This window comes from Oxyura jamaicensis, chromosome 15 (genome assembly GCF_011077185.1).
Source record: "Oxyura jamaicensis isolate SHBP4307 breed ruddy duck chromosome 15, BPBGC_Ojam_1.0, whole genome shotgun sequence".
In the NCBI taxonomy this organism is placed as follows: domain Eukaryota; kingdom Metazoa; phylum Chordata; class Aves; order Anseriformes; family Anatidae; genus Oxyura; species Oxyura jamaicensis.
Genome location: NC_048907.1, coordinates 9,997,448 through 10,013,855, shown reverse-complemented (window position 1 = coordinate 10,013,855; position 16,408 = coordinate 9,997,448). Strand labels below are relative to the sequence as shown.

Below are 16,408 nucleotides of genomic sequence, written 5' to 3'. Positions count from 1 at the left end.
TTTTTTTTTTTTTTTTTTGCTCTCTGGATACTTTATAGCCCTGTTACAGACAAAGCAAATAATGAACGTTACATGAAATGGCTTATAATTTCTAGAATATAGATTGTGCCTATGTGTAAAGCCCAGTGCTTGAAAAGTGCAAATGGGTAGCCCAAGAAGAATGATATCCTAGCTCGAGAGTAGGAACAGCACAAACTATGATGGTGCACCCTTCTCCTGTGTGCTCCAGCCAGAAACATCCTTGATGGTGCCAGGAAGGGCAGCCTGTACAGCACAGAGGGACTTATTGTTTGCATCTCCACAGTAGCTGAAGGCTCTGTGCAAACATAAATGACATTCTTTGCTAACGCTGTCTTCCAGTCAAAACAGAAAAAGAATGCTGTGAGGAGCAACACCCTGTATAGCATACAGGTGAACATGACTGGAGTATGGGTAAAAATAAAAGTGAAATGGTAAATTACATGCCCAAGTCTCTGACTCTAACAGCTGCTGTATTTCTTAAGACCTGCAAAAATCAGCAGTGTAAGACACAAGCAAGTAAGAACTAAAGATCTACATAATTCTCCTCTTTTTGAGTAGGTCGTCTTCAGCCTTGTGCAGTCCAGAGGTAGGCCAGGTCACCACATCTTCACTGTGGTCATCAGGGGTTGGACCAGATGACCAGGAGTTCCTTCCAACCTGATTTTTTCAATGATCATCTGCGTTAGCTTGACGTACATTTGACAAAAGCTATCATATAACTGCAAATAATTACAAAAAGATCTTGAAATAATTACTGGCTAAGCCATAAGAAGTACAAGTAAAATTCTAAGTAGACAGTTCACTAGACCTATGAAATAGAAAAACATCTCTGAGCCATAAACTCTGCAGTCCAAGAAAGCATTCTGGCAAAATATGCTCGCCTTGTTCTTACATTCTCGCTAGGCACCCACTGCTGGCCCATGTCCCCTTTGGAGTACCCATTCTTCAGCTAAGGCCAGGCATGAATCCAATTCTAGGACAATGTTTAATCCTTCCCAACAGAATGGACTGAAGAAAAACAACAGATTAAAGAGACGACAAATTGAAAAAAGTAAATCTCTGGAAGGGCACACCAGGTAAAACACCTCTGGCAGCACCTCTTACTTGCTGAGAGAGACAGGGCACTGGGGTGGTCAAACTTTTGGACTGACCTAATAAAACCCCATGACATCAGAAAAACCACTCAGTAGCATCATGATGTCTGCTGACTACCAATCCCTGGAAGCTGCCAGCCTGTGGTATATTTGCAAGTACAATATGGGGATTGTGTTTGTAGGAGAGTACAAGCTGGGTTTACGTATCCATTTTCTTCAGGCTTTTTAGGTATTAGCTAGGCTCCTCACTACACAAGTAGCTGCAAAGGATACACAAATGTACTTATTATTCCTGAACAAACCAGACAGTGATTTTGTCATTATTACTAGTTTACTTGAAGTTTATTTTATTCTAAAAATAATCCAGGGCACAGAAGTGTGCACTTGAAGAGAAAAGCAAATAAGGTTTCCCCTCCTCCAAAGTCAATTACAGTTAGCAGGCAATAGCAATGTAGGACCACTGAAATGTGGTCTTTTATTTCCTTTTTTATTTATTTTCTACAATGAAAATGACTAGGTATTCAAGTGATTCATACATTTAAGTAAAAAAAATATATATACACATGGAAAATTTCAGTGCTTTAACACAAAAATGTCATCATGAATCCGTTCTCAGTGCAAATGAATGCCACAACAATACTCGAATATCTGGAATAAGCAATTTAAGAGCTGAAATAGCCTCTCTTGGTTAATTAATTGCTATCTTTGTTTGAGGAGGTGTGTGGCAATTTGCGGATAGCAATGTTTATACAAGAAATGCCACAAGCTTCATTGTTGCTGCCCACCTCTACCCACAAAAAACACTTGGGTTATAATCAGCACCTTCAGACAAACTGTTACACACAAGGATTTCATTCACTCAAGAGGATTACTCCTGAGACATTTTTGTTTTCTAGTACCTGTTTGTTTGTAGTTTGGTTGCTTTTTGTGTCAGAGATTCCATTCAATAGCTATCATGGGCATGATATTTTATTCTGAGAAGTACTGCATTTATTTTGAGCATGTTTATTCTCTGAACTAAACATTTAGTTTGATATGCTTGCTGTAAATAGGCTCAATTGCCCCTTAAGGTAAAAGGCCACAAACTACAGTGTCACAGCTCCTGCTTTGAGAAACAGTTTGATCCATCTTAAGTGGAACAGTTTCCAGAGAAATGTTTCCACATGGTAAGTATTTGCCTCTTAATTCATCTAAATCCCTTGAAAAGAATCAGGCTCTCAAGGACTGTATACCACAGCTGCAGAGAAGCACTTTTAGAGGAAGAATAAGGTGAAGAATTACAAGAGCGGTTGAAAGCTGAGGAGCAGGAACGTTGACATATCCAGTCATTCAAAGTCATGAGCAACACTGAAAGGTTGTTTCTTTCTCTTGACTTTAAATGATTGATGTGAATGGAAAGCAATTTTCTTAATTACTTAATAAAAGCATGAAGAGAAGCTATAGTCTAAAATAAATGCATTAATACAATCACTTTCAACAGAATATGGCTGGCAATGTCTTAAGTCTGGCCCAAAGTATTGGATGTCCACATCTTGAAATTACTTGTTCTTTGCTCATATGCTTAGTGCCATTTAAATTCTGAATATAGCTAACAGTATCAGACAGCATCACATCGGATTTTTTGGCTCACCAGAGCTGCAACTCTTTTCTGCTTTTCCTCTCCTGAGCAGTTTCAAAACAACTCCAAACTACATGCTGTGCAAGTGCTGCATGATTGTCACTGGAGCTCTGTTGCCCATTCCTTCAAATAACTGTGCTTGAACTGCAGATCATTAGGACAATTATTTTTTTCAAAATGAATGCACCAAACATTTGCTAAACTCTAAGTTTTCTAAAAACATTTTTTTTTTCAAATTAATATACTCAGTGACAATCACCACAATACAAAAGGCAAAACCCTTCTTGATATATCTCTGTCAAGTCCATTTTACAAAACAAAACCAGCATAGCCAAAGGTACTAGCCAAGGCTTTTAGTACTATCTCACAAGGAAGCATCACTTTACAAGAAAATCAGCTATTGACTGTCCTCAGAGGAAAATAATAATAATAATAATTGATTACAAAAATCAAAGCTGGACCAAATATTGCTTCCAGGTGAATGCAAATAGTGATAGAGGGAGAAAAATCTAATCACTCACAAAGAAACAGCATTCAGTCTGCACTGACAGGAAAAAAAATGGGAAAAAAAAAAAAAAAAAGGATGAAGCAATAAGGAAATGGAAGAGAAAACTGCAGATGATTCCATAGAGATACTGTGATGGAAGGAACAGCTTTAAGGACTGTCTATTTCAACCAGCTGATTCCTTTGCTTCCCCATCCAACTCAGGGATACCTTTCTAAAAGGCCTATTTCCCTGGTAAGGATTAGAAAGATACTTTTTACCTGCATACGTAAAAGACACCTGACTGCAGCTTCAGGTATTTGGGAATGGCAAATCTCACAACTTTGCAACACTCCAGGAAATTCAGCCATTTTAATATTTTCTTAAAGCATGCTGTAGGATTGACTAAGGGATGCATCCATCCCCCAGAGAAATGGCACAAAAATCCTTAAATATTATCTGCTGCCATACCAGCCAAGGACAGGCCATCCACAACACATGCATACACAAAGGCAAATTGCTTGGAAACACTTAGCATCTGACTGCTGATTAGATAGCCTCAGGACTGTTTTCTAGAAGGGAATATTGTTCATAAACACATCCCCATCGGCTCCTGGCAGTGCCTGCCATACCTTTCCTCCTTCCTGCACACCTCTGGAGCCAGCCACCCAGCACTTGGTGCTCTATTTCTGACTGCTGCATACCAACCATGAACAACTCTACCACTTTTTCTACCTGCCTCTCAATTGGATAGGAAGAGTCCTTTGCTGGAGCTGAAAAGCTCCAGGGACAAAATCCTACAACAGCAAGTTTCTAATCAGCTTCCAAACATAAATAACGTTGTTTCCAACTTGCTTTGTGGATTATTAGAGATATTTACATAAAATGTATTATTGCTCCACTGGCAATCAGTTTGACATAAGTGTTGATTCACTGTCTTCTAGAAAATTATGTTGCAAAGTTACTGTGTAGAAATAATTGCTGTCATGCTATAGTTTCCTGGAACTTGTTACTAGGACCAGACTGCTTTAAGTGCAACGTACAGGTCCTTCAGGAAAGTGCAGTTAAGATTTAGAGCTAAGGTAATGTCACACATTTACAGAGTAGCACCACAAATAACTTGACCATGTGTTTACAGTAATTTTATTTACAAGTTACCATATGACACCTGTAGTACTACAGTTTTTGTAACACCATTAGCAGTAAAATAAGTCACATCTAAAGAGTAGGAGACAGCGGAGAAAAGTGCGCACACAATGCAGAAAAGCTATTCAGTTATAACCAAAAGTAGGTATTTTTCTACAGACTCTGAAAGCAAGGAGGAATATACACGTTGAAAAGAATGCACCCGTTATTTCTTTCTTTCTTTCTTGTAAAGTGATACTTCGGTATGATGAGTACTATACACTAGTAGTCAGATGCAAGTGGTGGGGAGATAACTATCTTAATACCTTGTCCTTTTGAGCACCCAGAAAGGAAAAGCTTCCCTCTTTTAAAGGAAAGTTATTCAGAGCAGATTTACTTGCAGAGCCAGTAGTGCAGAATTGCTACTGAGAGGTCAGGAGGGACAGAACTTAAGACTAGAGAGTTCCCATGCATTGCATATTGCCTGTGTGTTCTCATCTGGTCTGGAGTTAAGTAGGTGGTGAGCAAAACCAGTTGCAGCATTCCAGAAGTCTTTTTACAGTGCCATGATCTAATAAGGCTTAGTGTAGCTTAGCAGAATCCCAAAATCAAGCAGAGAAAAAAGCCCTTCTGCTGTCTTATAATCCTTGGCTCTAATGATGCTGGTGTTGAGCCTGGGCCTTTCTCAAGAGGAAAAACGTGGAGGAGCATTTCTGAAGAAACTCTCTAGTTCTAGATGTATTCTGATGATAAGACTCAGAAGAAAACAACTTTATTGCAGCATCAGATGCAACCCTTTTCTGCTTCAAAGTACAGCAGCAACTTACAGAAAGCAAACATATTATTCAGGATGCTCCCTGCCCTGCCTCTCCCCCCTCCACACACAGACACACACACAAAAAAAGCAAAACACACACACACAAAACAAACCAACCATCTTTAATAGCCTGGAGCAACTGTCAATGCACAAAATCCATGCTAGTGGCAACTGCTGGAAAAACAGTGAAAATAAAACCTGCACAGTAATTATTTCCACTACTAACTACACACAGGATGTATTACTTTTGGTACAATGCCATTTATTGTCACAAGAAGAAAACCAGTGATTACGTTGGGCACACATGAATTACAGACCTTTGCCATGCTGGAATAACAGCATATTATAGTTAGAGAAATGTCATCAAGTCAGCTGCAAAAACAGCTTAATACAGTTCTCCCAGCATACCAAACCACCCTCAAAAACAAGCTTAATTTATAAGCTTAACTACAAAAGAATACTTAAGAAATGACCAGTCTGTTTTTTCCTTAATCCCCACCTTTCTCTCAAAGGCTGCATACACACTGCATGAGAGCAAACAAATACAGCTAGTGACACCAACAATGATCAGGTAAGTACTTTTGAGTGTGTAAACTGGCCTGCAAAAGTCTGTTCCCTCCACATTGGTGTGGCCTAACTATTCAATGAGCCTGCAAAAGTATATACATGTACAAGAACTAGCAGAGCTTTTTAAAAGAACAGAACATTAAAAAAAAAACAAACTGTTTAGAACTTGAGTCTAAGATGTCTCAACTACAAGCTAGAATACCTGTGAGTTTTAACACTTCCAGGAATATAGAAAGGTTTTTTAGCCTAAATTTTCTCTCAAGTGATAGCTATTGAAATTAAAGGTGAACTAGGAGAAAGGCTTGACTAAAAAACCTTCCCCTGAATTGTTCCACTCACTTGTGATATAATCAATTCAGTAAATCTCAAACCAAAATTCTGAATATTCAGCATTTTTGCATTTGCAGTTTTAAGGCAGAAAAACATCTTCAGAAGCCATTTAGTTTTAGACATAAGAACAAAAGCATCTTAAGTCATTTTCAGTAATAGCATTATATATATTTTAAGTATGCTATTCTCTTACAGCTTTGGGTTTTACTATTTTTTCCTAGAAATTTTGAAATAGTTTTTAGAAGCGTGAAAGAATGCATCATAGCTAGAGAGACTAGAACAGTTTTAAACAGTTTTCCGTTGTTATTTCTGGGTTGCGTGTTCAAGGTTGGCATTAAAATTGTAAGGTGGAATTAAGAGATCACTGTACTGTGCAACTTCGCTGGTGCTACCCCAGGCACTACAGTGACCGCAGGAGGGGAGCTGCATTGTCCTGTGCACGTTTCCTCCCTAAAGCCAGTGGTTGGAGTGTAACCAACAGGCCGTAAGTCAGCTGCTGGTACCCAGGGCCCAGCTCCATGAAGCACAGCTGGGTCTGGGGCTCCGGTTTAAAAATAAAAATAAAAAAAATAATAAAAAAATTGGAGACTGTACGTGAGCTACAGCCAGCAAAAGAAAGAAAAGAACTGAAGTTGTAGCAGTTAAAGGACCTGGGAAAAAAATGCCATCATGAAGCCTATAAACCCTGAGGAAGAGAAGCATTGCTGGAAGACAGTAATAACTCAGCAAGATTAAAGGTCAGCTCAGTCCAAGCAGCAATGGAAGGAGACATAGAGTAGTAGTACTTCAGTTGACAAGCTAATACAGTTGTGTCATACAAATGCAAAGGAAGACTCACAAGATAAACAAGAGTATTTAACTCAATATTTTTAGATGAGAAAATACTGGAAACCCAACATGCTGGCAAGGTATTTCTTGCTCCTTTCCGCAGAATCAGAAAAAAAAAAAATCATTTGACCACCTTTCCTGCGCAAACATAAGCTACTTGTAAGTGTGTGTGTGTTGCGAGGAAGATGAGAGGCAATTTTAGAAAAGTAGCAAGGAGTTTCCAGTACTCACAAGGCATTAAAAAAAGATTTGGAGTCAAAAAGGGAAGAATTTGAACCAGGGTCTGTTGAATCTCAGGCTTAAGTTCCCAACAGCAACAAAGAAACCCAGTGGAATGGGGTTTCACATCACATCTTACATAAATGTATTGTCCCTTTCTGTTCCTTGTATGTTTTTATATTGCCTTCCCAGAAATCAACACAGTTACCAGATCACATGCTATGCTTTCAACAGGAAGAATCTCAGGAGACCTTCCAATTTTAATTTTTATGCTTACCTCCTCAGTGGTTTTACATCAGTTTAATTAATACAATCAGTAAGCTGTTATTTATCACCAGAACCTCACAAATCCCAAAGATTTTTGGAAAAATTGAGAATTTAGCTTCACTTCGAATTAAGATGACAGAGAAAAGTAAATTGGTCAAAATAGTAAGACATACTGAAAAAATGAAAAAATTGACAAAGTTCTGAAAGAGTTGTGAAAGATACCTGAAGTTGTGTGAGTAATTCATAAAATGGAAAGATAAAGGGTTTACAGAACATTTCTCATATCTAACTTCCAAGATTAGCATTCACATGAACACAGCATGAGCAGAGCCACATTTGAACACTGGTCACCTCTTGCACTTGTACAAGTGAGAGAACATTGTTTTGCAGGGTAACCAAAGCCTTCTCAGAAACCAGAGTTCAAGCTGCATTACTCTTCTGAAGCTGACGCATTTCATGTGTGAGAGTAAGATAACCATCAACAGACATGGCACGTATTGATGCTATGAAGTTTTTAACTCTTCTACGCTTTTATTTTTTAAACTTGTCAAGTGTTACGTATATGCAAATTAGTAGCAGGAATAGCAAAAGAAAATGTACAGAACAAGGAAGCACGCATCTTTGGTCTGCAGAGAAAGTACTGGCATCAGAGACATGGCTTATACTCGAAAGCAGTTCCTCACAAGCCTTTGTATTTGAGTGTACCATCTCCCCCAAGCTCTGGGGGTTCAGCTTCCTGGGCGCTCTAACCACAACATCCCAGCCCACACAAACAGACCTGAGCACCCATCTATACAGTCTTTGACTCCAGGAGTTTAAGATTGCCCATTACACTTCAAGCTCTCAGATAGAAAGGATCAAAGGATCAATGTCTGATTCCGGTGGAACACAGAAGATAGGCGTATTTTAACCAGCCCCACTTAAACAAGCATTACAAGAGCGCGAAGTCAATCAGCAGCTTGTCAAAACCTCCACTGTGACAAGCTGCACTTTTGTTATACCTTGAAGTAACTCACGGAAATACGTATGTTGCAATGCAATGTACTGCTAGCAGGAACAAAAAGACAAAGGCAGCTACAGTCAGTGAAAATGAACATGCATAACCCTATCTATAGCCAAATTAAATTCTGTAATATTCTGGAAGAAAATGCATTCGCCGTTGTGAAAGCCAGAGAGGGGACAGAGATGAATTTTAAGGAGCCAGTTTTTAGAGTTGTCACAGACCTGTCAGTTACTGACAAACACTTGTTAGTTTCAGGTCACATTTTTCTGTTTTCATATTAATTACAGAAGTTTTTGCTGCCATCATCCAATAACATCTTTTAAGAGCTCAGTTCTTTAGCACATCTTGATTTTAGGCTTAAAAATATAAAAATAAAAACCATATAAAGCCCAGTACAGCGATGTACCAGTGCACTGCTCCCAGACATCACAGAATGTTTCAAACCTTGGCCCGAGAAGAACCTTTTTCATAGCAAAATGAAAACATTTGGTCTTTAAGGATTGCTCAAATAATTCTTTTCAAGATTTCCTGGGAAATGGGCTATAGCTACATTAGTATCAAGAGAGTTGGAATAATCTGTGCTCAATAGTTCAAAATACCAATGGCTTTCAAAACTTTCTTGCTACAAAGATACAGCGCTTCTGCCTGTCTGTAAACTTTACCTGTAATTTTTTGGATGGCTTCCCTAATTTAACTTCAAGCTGGCATAGTCATACACTAAAACAAACACACTTGTGTATTTTAAAATGTTCATGTAGGCTACTTGCTACTACATTGTTCAAGTGACAGTCATTTTTTAGACATGCTAATGTAATACACAGCGTATGATTTATAAAACAGCTCATTTTAAAGCAAAATTCCAGTCTTTTTTTTATATATGCACAGTACTATGCTGATTTGGTAATACAGGGACACAATTTAATGATTTTCTTTGCATTTGTTTTTACAAGTTTCAGATGCCAAAAACAAAACAGAACATTAAGTTACCTGATTTAAAAAAGAAAATCACAAACGTTTACAACATTAAAAGAATAAGACGAAATATAAACCTTTGCTACTTACAATTGATCTATACAGATTAACCAAATCACAAATCTGTCACAATATAAACGTTTAATTGTTACAATGAATAAGAACATACAGAAAATGATTTTTTTAGTTTTTTATATAAAATCTTCCTTTGCCTTTTTCTTAAATTTTAAACTTACCATTAACTAAATTAGCTATGCATGACTTGTGGGGTACATGACTAAGAAGGCACCAACAGTACAAAGCAAAGACAAAGCAGTTTGAGTATTTGAGTGCTCTACACTGATACAACACAAGAAAAGGCAACAATAGTAAGTAATCCAGCTGCAACCTTTAGAAATTTGTTCTAGATTTACAAAGGTAGTCCAACTTTTACATTTCCTCCAATGTTTCACTTAGTTTGATCACAGCACATGCTACAAAAAAAACATAGTAAGCTTCACTTTACTAATGTGCACTTTTCACTAATTTAGTGTCTTGATTTCAATTGTTAACTAAACCATTTTGAACCACAAATGAATTTAAAACTTAGTAAAAGGATTGTTTGGATTTTCTGTTTAAACCACTGCATTTACAAAAATACTTCCCCTAAAATCCGGGATTACTCGAAGACATTGCTGTACAAATATAAAAGTACTATGCAAGGGACCAAATTCATGAGTATATCGTGTGTATGTATAGACCTATATTTATACCATATCACTGTGCTGTAACAACACAATAAATTTATCAATAACCAAGGACTATATAAACTACACTAACATAAGCAAATATATATTAATAAAGTTTAAATCTATAGTACAGTTGCTCAGCAAACAACTTCGACATGGTATAAATATAACAACGTATTACAGTGGGCAGCAACAACAGGTTTTTCTTTTTCTCCCATTCTGTAAGGAAAACCATGCTAAACTCCTTGGGTTTCATTTGGCCACTGCTGAGTTATGTCACCACCTGCTACTCCTGAAAGCTCATAGTGCACCACACCGCTCGGCCCATGTAGTGTGTTGTACACTTCAGACTATATATATACGTAATATTGATGTGGAAGATTCTGGTGACAGTCAGGATAGCAGAATAAGATGCTTCTTTGCCAAAGCATCCAGAAGAAGTTCATGTTTGCATATTTTTCTTCAGCTATAAAGTTGGAATGTTTCGACAATCAACTGTTTACATTCTTTATTCCCAAAACATCTTTACCATGAAATACATGTTACTTCAATTACGAGTTTCGGTTCTCTGCTCTAAAAACACAAAAAGTAGATAAAGGAAAAAAAAAATCAACATAAAGTAATGAAATAGCTGACCTAACAGTGTTATAGGCACCTTCTTTTAAACTGTTTTCAAAATCCAACAAAAAAAAATTACACTTCTGCACTTGACGCTTTAACAAATTCTTAACAATGCGTACTGAATTCAGTAGAAGATAGATGAATGCAGTTACTGATACTGATGGATGCCAATTTGATTCAGCAGGATAGCTAAGGAAGAAAGCCTGAAAGCACCAGATGTTAGGTAAAGCAAACCCTTGGCTTCTCATCCCAAGAGACAGATTGCAAAGGTAAGTCTCCAGCTCCCCAAAAATCCAAAATTAAAGGAAGTATTAAAAAATAACTGGCAAAGAAGGATGAAACGAGCTGCCAAAATTCTTCCTTAACAAAGTAAAACTGAGGTGTTACAAACTAATTTCAGTAACAGTCATCTTTCCAACCATGATTCCTGTAGTAATGATGATGGTACAAGTAGCAGAGATTCTAGAAATATTTCAGCTTCTCCAAACCAAGTGAGGAAAGCATTTTGGTAAAGATGTGTAGAAATGTCAAAAGAAATTTCTACACTAGTATCAACAGTCAAGTGCATATTTCTTCTACAGAAATGTTTTTAGCATAGGTTCCATACCACAATTCAATGATCACTTGTGCAGTGTCCTGATAATGTTCCTAATACGTTCCACGCAACAGAGATTTATGTACCATAGGAACTTCCTAATCAAAAATGCCCTTTAAAATGAACCCTTGCTTATTAAAAATTAGTTTTGGTAGACTAACACTCAAACTATAAGAAAAGGAAAATTTTGAAATGGAATCTTGTAAGCACCCTTATCTATTGAAATCTAAGTTAATGGCTTTCTTTTCTTTGAAAAACAGACTTAAGTGGTATGAGGAAGCCTGGAGTTATTAACCAGCAAGCATCCTTGTATACTACAGTAGCAATTGAACCTGATTTCCATTCAAACACATTACCCAAGAGGAAACCAAAAACTAATTCTTTATGTTAATGTGAAGATATAAGATTTAAATTTATTTCCAGGAATTACAAGTGCATTTTGTTCATATTAGCAAGCAGTCTATACAATCCATTCTTCACTGCTGCCAAAATAAAATGAGAAAAAGACAGCAGAGATATGAAAAGCTAAAAATAGAACTATTTTTCCTAAGTTATTTGTTGAATAGCATTTCAGTTGAACACAACTCAGAGGTAACAATAGATTTTTTTTTTTTTCTCTCAATCATAGGCATGTGGCACTTAGACAATCATCTTTGCACAGAAAGCTTTAACAGTCATGCGAGGGCACAGTAATTATTTTAAACAAGGCAAATTTCTCACCACAGAGAGCAGTGGGGAAAGAAAAGGAGGCACTGCACTGGAACATAACACCTAGTAAACTCCACATTATACAATTTCAGTAACAAATACTTGAAAAGATCATTAAAAGGTATACAATTTTAAACATTATTTAGTGCTAGCTTTGTTTGGTTGTCCTAACTCAGCATTATCAGAAAAGTTTGATAGTACTTGACAACAGAACAGTACTTCATGTCACGAGCTCATGGAGGCTTGATTACAAATCACCATAGTGTAGGTTGCAAGAAATGAACTTGAGATGCTGACATGCTGTAGGAGCAAAAGTAAATTCAGACTTTCTCATTTAAAGATGCAGTGTTCCTCTCTGCAAGAATTCTGAATGTCAATGATTAAAATGTAAAACTATCAATCCTCATTTGAAGCATTTCATTGGTATGCAGTATGTAGACTGAGTTTATTAACATCATGTTTTGGTTTCTCGCTTACCACCACATTCAGATGCCTTCCACAACGAAAAGCATTCACCTGTAGGTCATCATGCCATTATGTTCTTTGCTAATCTTCCACCACACGGTGAATAAATATAAGTTGGCGAGCTGCCACTCATTCTCTTTGCACAAGTCTTATAAACACTACTATATGGTATGAACTTTGGAAGTACTACGCCTCCAACATGGTTAAACTTTAAATGATCTATTAAAAAAGGCAGGGAGAAAAGGTACAAGTTTTGTCAATACACGGAAAAATGTTTCCTAGATGAACTCAGTTAAGATGGGTTCCTATGTGGCTATTACGCTGTATAGAATACCTATATGTACAGCACAGGACACCCAAACAAGTGCATAAGCAAGATTAACATGAACACGACTTATGCTGTAATCCATAGCATAATGGTATAAACCCCACTGGATGCTAACCATTTCTATTTAAAAAGGAAGTGCAAAAAAAAATCTGGGATGTCACTGACTTAAAGTGCCCTGAATAGTAGCTTTTCTAAAAAAAATGCCAGCGACTTCAGTAAAGTCAGAAAAACATAGTTCATGGTGTAAACTTCTTATCGGTTAATGAATTATCTTCTTGGATATTGATCCAGGAGTGAAAGGAACCACTGCATCTTTCAAACCAGAAAGCAAGCAGTTAAAACACGGCCAGCAGTAGGTGCACTTACAGTACAGTACTGCAACAGGTCAACAATGGGCATTACGCATAGGAGTGTCAATTACAATTCTTCAGGCTTAAAAGATTCATTGAAAGCATGAAAAGCCAAAACTACCAGGAACTGCCCTCCTGAATGGCTCAAAGGAGTTAGTGGATAAGCTGAGAGAGGCCACAAGACATGACCAACAATAAAGAACTGGGAAGAGGAACAGCAACGTTTGAGCATGCCCAGTCCTTTAAGTCCTTGTCCTACAAAAAAGAGCAGAGACATATTTAAGTGAAGAAAGTTTTAACATTGTCTTTCAAAACAGATATATTTTTCTATTTCTGTGTTTTTATACACTAAGTTTTACCATGAGTCAGAGACAGCAGTACCAATGTATATTATTTTTAAAAAAGCTTTCCCTGAGAAACTCCTTAATTTAGCAAGTAGCCAGGAGACCAGCTATTTAAAATGTTAGCTTCGTTATCCACATGGGTTATAACTCCTCCCAAACACAGGCCATTCCCTGTGTAAATCCTTTTAAACTCCTAAGTGACAAAATATAGAAACATGGCTATTCAACAGGAAGATGCTTCTACCTTTCTCCAAATGGGTGAACTCATTATGTATTTGAATAATTGCTTATTTTCACATTGCTTCTTAATTCCAAAAACTACAATCAAAACCTGTGACAGGAAACAACACACTGAGCAGAGCTAGCTGATAAACTGTGGGGTTGCGGAGGAGAGTAGAAGCGCACAGGAAGAAACTTGTGACTGTGCAGTCCAAGCCAACTGCTAAGGACCGGTTTTCACTATGTCAGCTACTTAAACTGCTGTGAAACAGAGTATCTAATAATTCTAACCACAGATTTGTACAATTTACCAGCATATCATTATCAAGTTAAGTACTTAAATTTCAGCATCATATCAACCAAATCAACTTTTCATAATAGCATTCAAAGAAATTTCCCTTAGCACTGGATCACTGACAGATATCTTTATCTGTGATCCTTTTATCCCTGAATCTCTAATACAACCTAGGTAAGTGTGGTCTGGGCAAAGAGGAAAGGAGCAGAGATCATAAACTGATTTGACATAATGTTAGCTATTTGTTCTCCCTCCTTGATTCTATGGCCTTTTAATAATAGGTTTCATCTTACTCCATTTATGTTATTTTCTTTCAGAATGTGTGCATGTACTCCGAGTGGCTCTTGTACAGAATTAGCTTTAGAAAACACAGAAGAGAAACAGGTACCAGCCATGTTATTGCACCCCAGTTCTAATTCTATTGGTAATACCCAATTAATAATAAAAGCCTGGAGCATGAGCCTCAGATTTATCTAAATTTTAATTATCAAAATAGCTTTGAATGTTAGCTAGTAAGCTTCACCAATGAAATACTTTCTAAAAATCAAAATTACTTCTGTTGTGAACATTGATATTCAACATAATTATATTCAACATTCAAACTAGTTAAAACAGAAGTTATCCCTGTTAAAGTAAAAACTATTTTCAACAGTTTCCTCAACTTTTTTTTTTTCTTTTCTACCAGTGCAACATTAAGTAAAAGACACTGGAGGTATAAGCAATACAGAAACTGAAATCCCATTTATAGTGCAGAAAAATGAGTGGTTATAGCAAAGCAATCAAGTTTCTACACACTGCTTTCAAGGTCTTAGATTTCTTACAATGGAGATGCTCACAGGCTCTAAACTTAACCTTTCTGCTAGAACTGCCATGCAGAGATGATACTTGTAGAACATTGGTAGAGAATAGCACAGGATCCATTTTTAAGCTCACAAAATAGGCAACACATATTAGGCTGTTGTCTGTTTTTTCTTGTCTAGCCCCAAAGCATACATACTTTAAACTACTAGCAGTATCACAGAAGTTCCTCAAGTGTTGGAAAAATTACTCAGGGAAGTATTTGACCAATTTTGTATGAAACTAGCGAGACTTTCAAGCCTCATGGTATATGAAGATCAGTTAAGTTTATTGATTTGAAAAAATAAAACAGTGTCAGAGACAGCAAATATCAGTACATTTTAAATTAAGAAAGTTTAAATCTTCAAAATATTAGCAAGTATAATCATAATTAATTTAAGAATAGCAGGACAGCTATTTACTCATACAATTATTTCAGAAGTACTGGAAGTTATATTGAAGTTTTAAGTTTCTGGGATTTTTGTTTGTTTTTAACTAGTTTAAAAGGTTTCTCCTCTGCATATTACATTTAAGGAATAATTTTTTTAAAAGCATTTGAAGCCATATGACAAAATACTCTAGTATGTTGAATGAAGATCACTGTCCCCTTGACAAGTTTTTTTTTTTTAATATGATTTGCATTTCAAAGTGTTCACATAGCTTTTATTCTGAGAAGCACTAATTAAATGTAATTCTCATTCCTTAAATGTAACCTAAAAAGTAGGTAAACATCTCAAGACAATTGCCTGGCTTCCCTGTAGACATTTCAGTGTTGTAGGGTAAAATAAACCTATTTCTTCAGTAACAGAATAGGACTGATGTCAATGGAATAAGCAGAAAGTTTTACTTCAGGAGCTAGTTAGCATATCAATAGAAACAGTCAGTTATACATTTCCCTAGGAGTAACCAGAGAGTTCCAAAATTCCTTCCCCCTTCCCAAATGGTTTCTTATTGCTGTGACTTTACCTATGCACAATTTAAGATGGATATCCTGGCTGGAATCTAGCAGTTTCCTCAAAAATCAATTCTTTCAGCTTTTCCTTCGGCAAGTCATCCAACTCCATATCAAACTTGAAGGGTGCTTCAGCTACAGGCTTAATAATACAGAGACACATTGTTATTTATTTACTTTTAGTATTACTGTACTGTTAGACTTCATGCAGTCCCTGTATGGGAAAAAAATCTGAAAATAATGTGCTTCACAAAAATGTCTAATATCGTGCCATCTTCAAGGAACAACTCATTCTATCAGTCCCTTATGTGCTTTATTAGTTCAGTTTACCAAATTGAACTATAAAATGAATCATAGTAAAATTTAAAACACAGTAAAATATTTGACAAAGTAACTTAGTAACTACCTGAAGAAAAATGATCTGAAATATTGTACGGTCCCTCTCCTTATTTCCTCTTCCCCTCCTTCTTCACCAGAAGTAACCTAAAATCCCACCGGCATAGTACAAACTACAGCAAGTTCAGTCTGGGGGGCTTTTAAGTGCATAAACTAATGGCAAACTTTATTCTCCTGACTTTATCTCAGCCGTTATGAAACAAAACCACAGTAAACTTAGAAGTT

The 16,408-nt window shown here is 36.7% G+C and overlaps 1 protein-coding gene and 1 long non-coding RNA gene across 2 annotated transcripts in view; one reads left to right on the top strand and one right to left on the bottom strand.

The window, feature by feature from the left end:
• Positions 1-16,408, top strand: part of LOC118174809 — a 30,881-nt gene that overhangs the window by 5,833 nt on the left and 8,640 nt on the right. The window contains exon 2 of the long non-coding RNA XR_004754780.1: positions 925-1,097. This is a non-coding gene — a long non-coding RNA (uncharacterized LOC118174809). The remainder of the gene's footprint in view (positions 1-924; positions 1,098-16,408) is intronic.
• Positions 4,345-16,408, bottom strand: part of MAPK1 (mitogen-activated protein kinase 1) — a 41,777-nt gene continuing 29,713 nt past the window's right edge. The window contains exons 8-9 of the mRNA XM_035340453.1: positions 15,802-15,929; positions 4,345-13,395 (exon numbers count right to left, since the gene is read on the bottom strand). Of these exons, the coding sequence (XP_035196344.1) occupies positions 15,813-15,929 (117 nt within the window). The 3' untranslated portion in view covers positions 4,345-13,395; positions 15,802-15,812. The remainder of the gene's footprint in view (positions 13,396-15,801; positions 15,930-16,408) is intronic.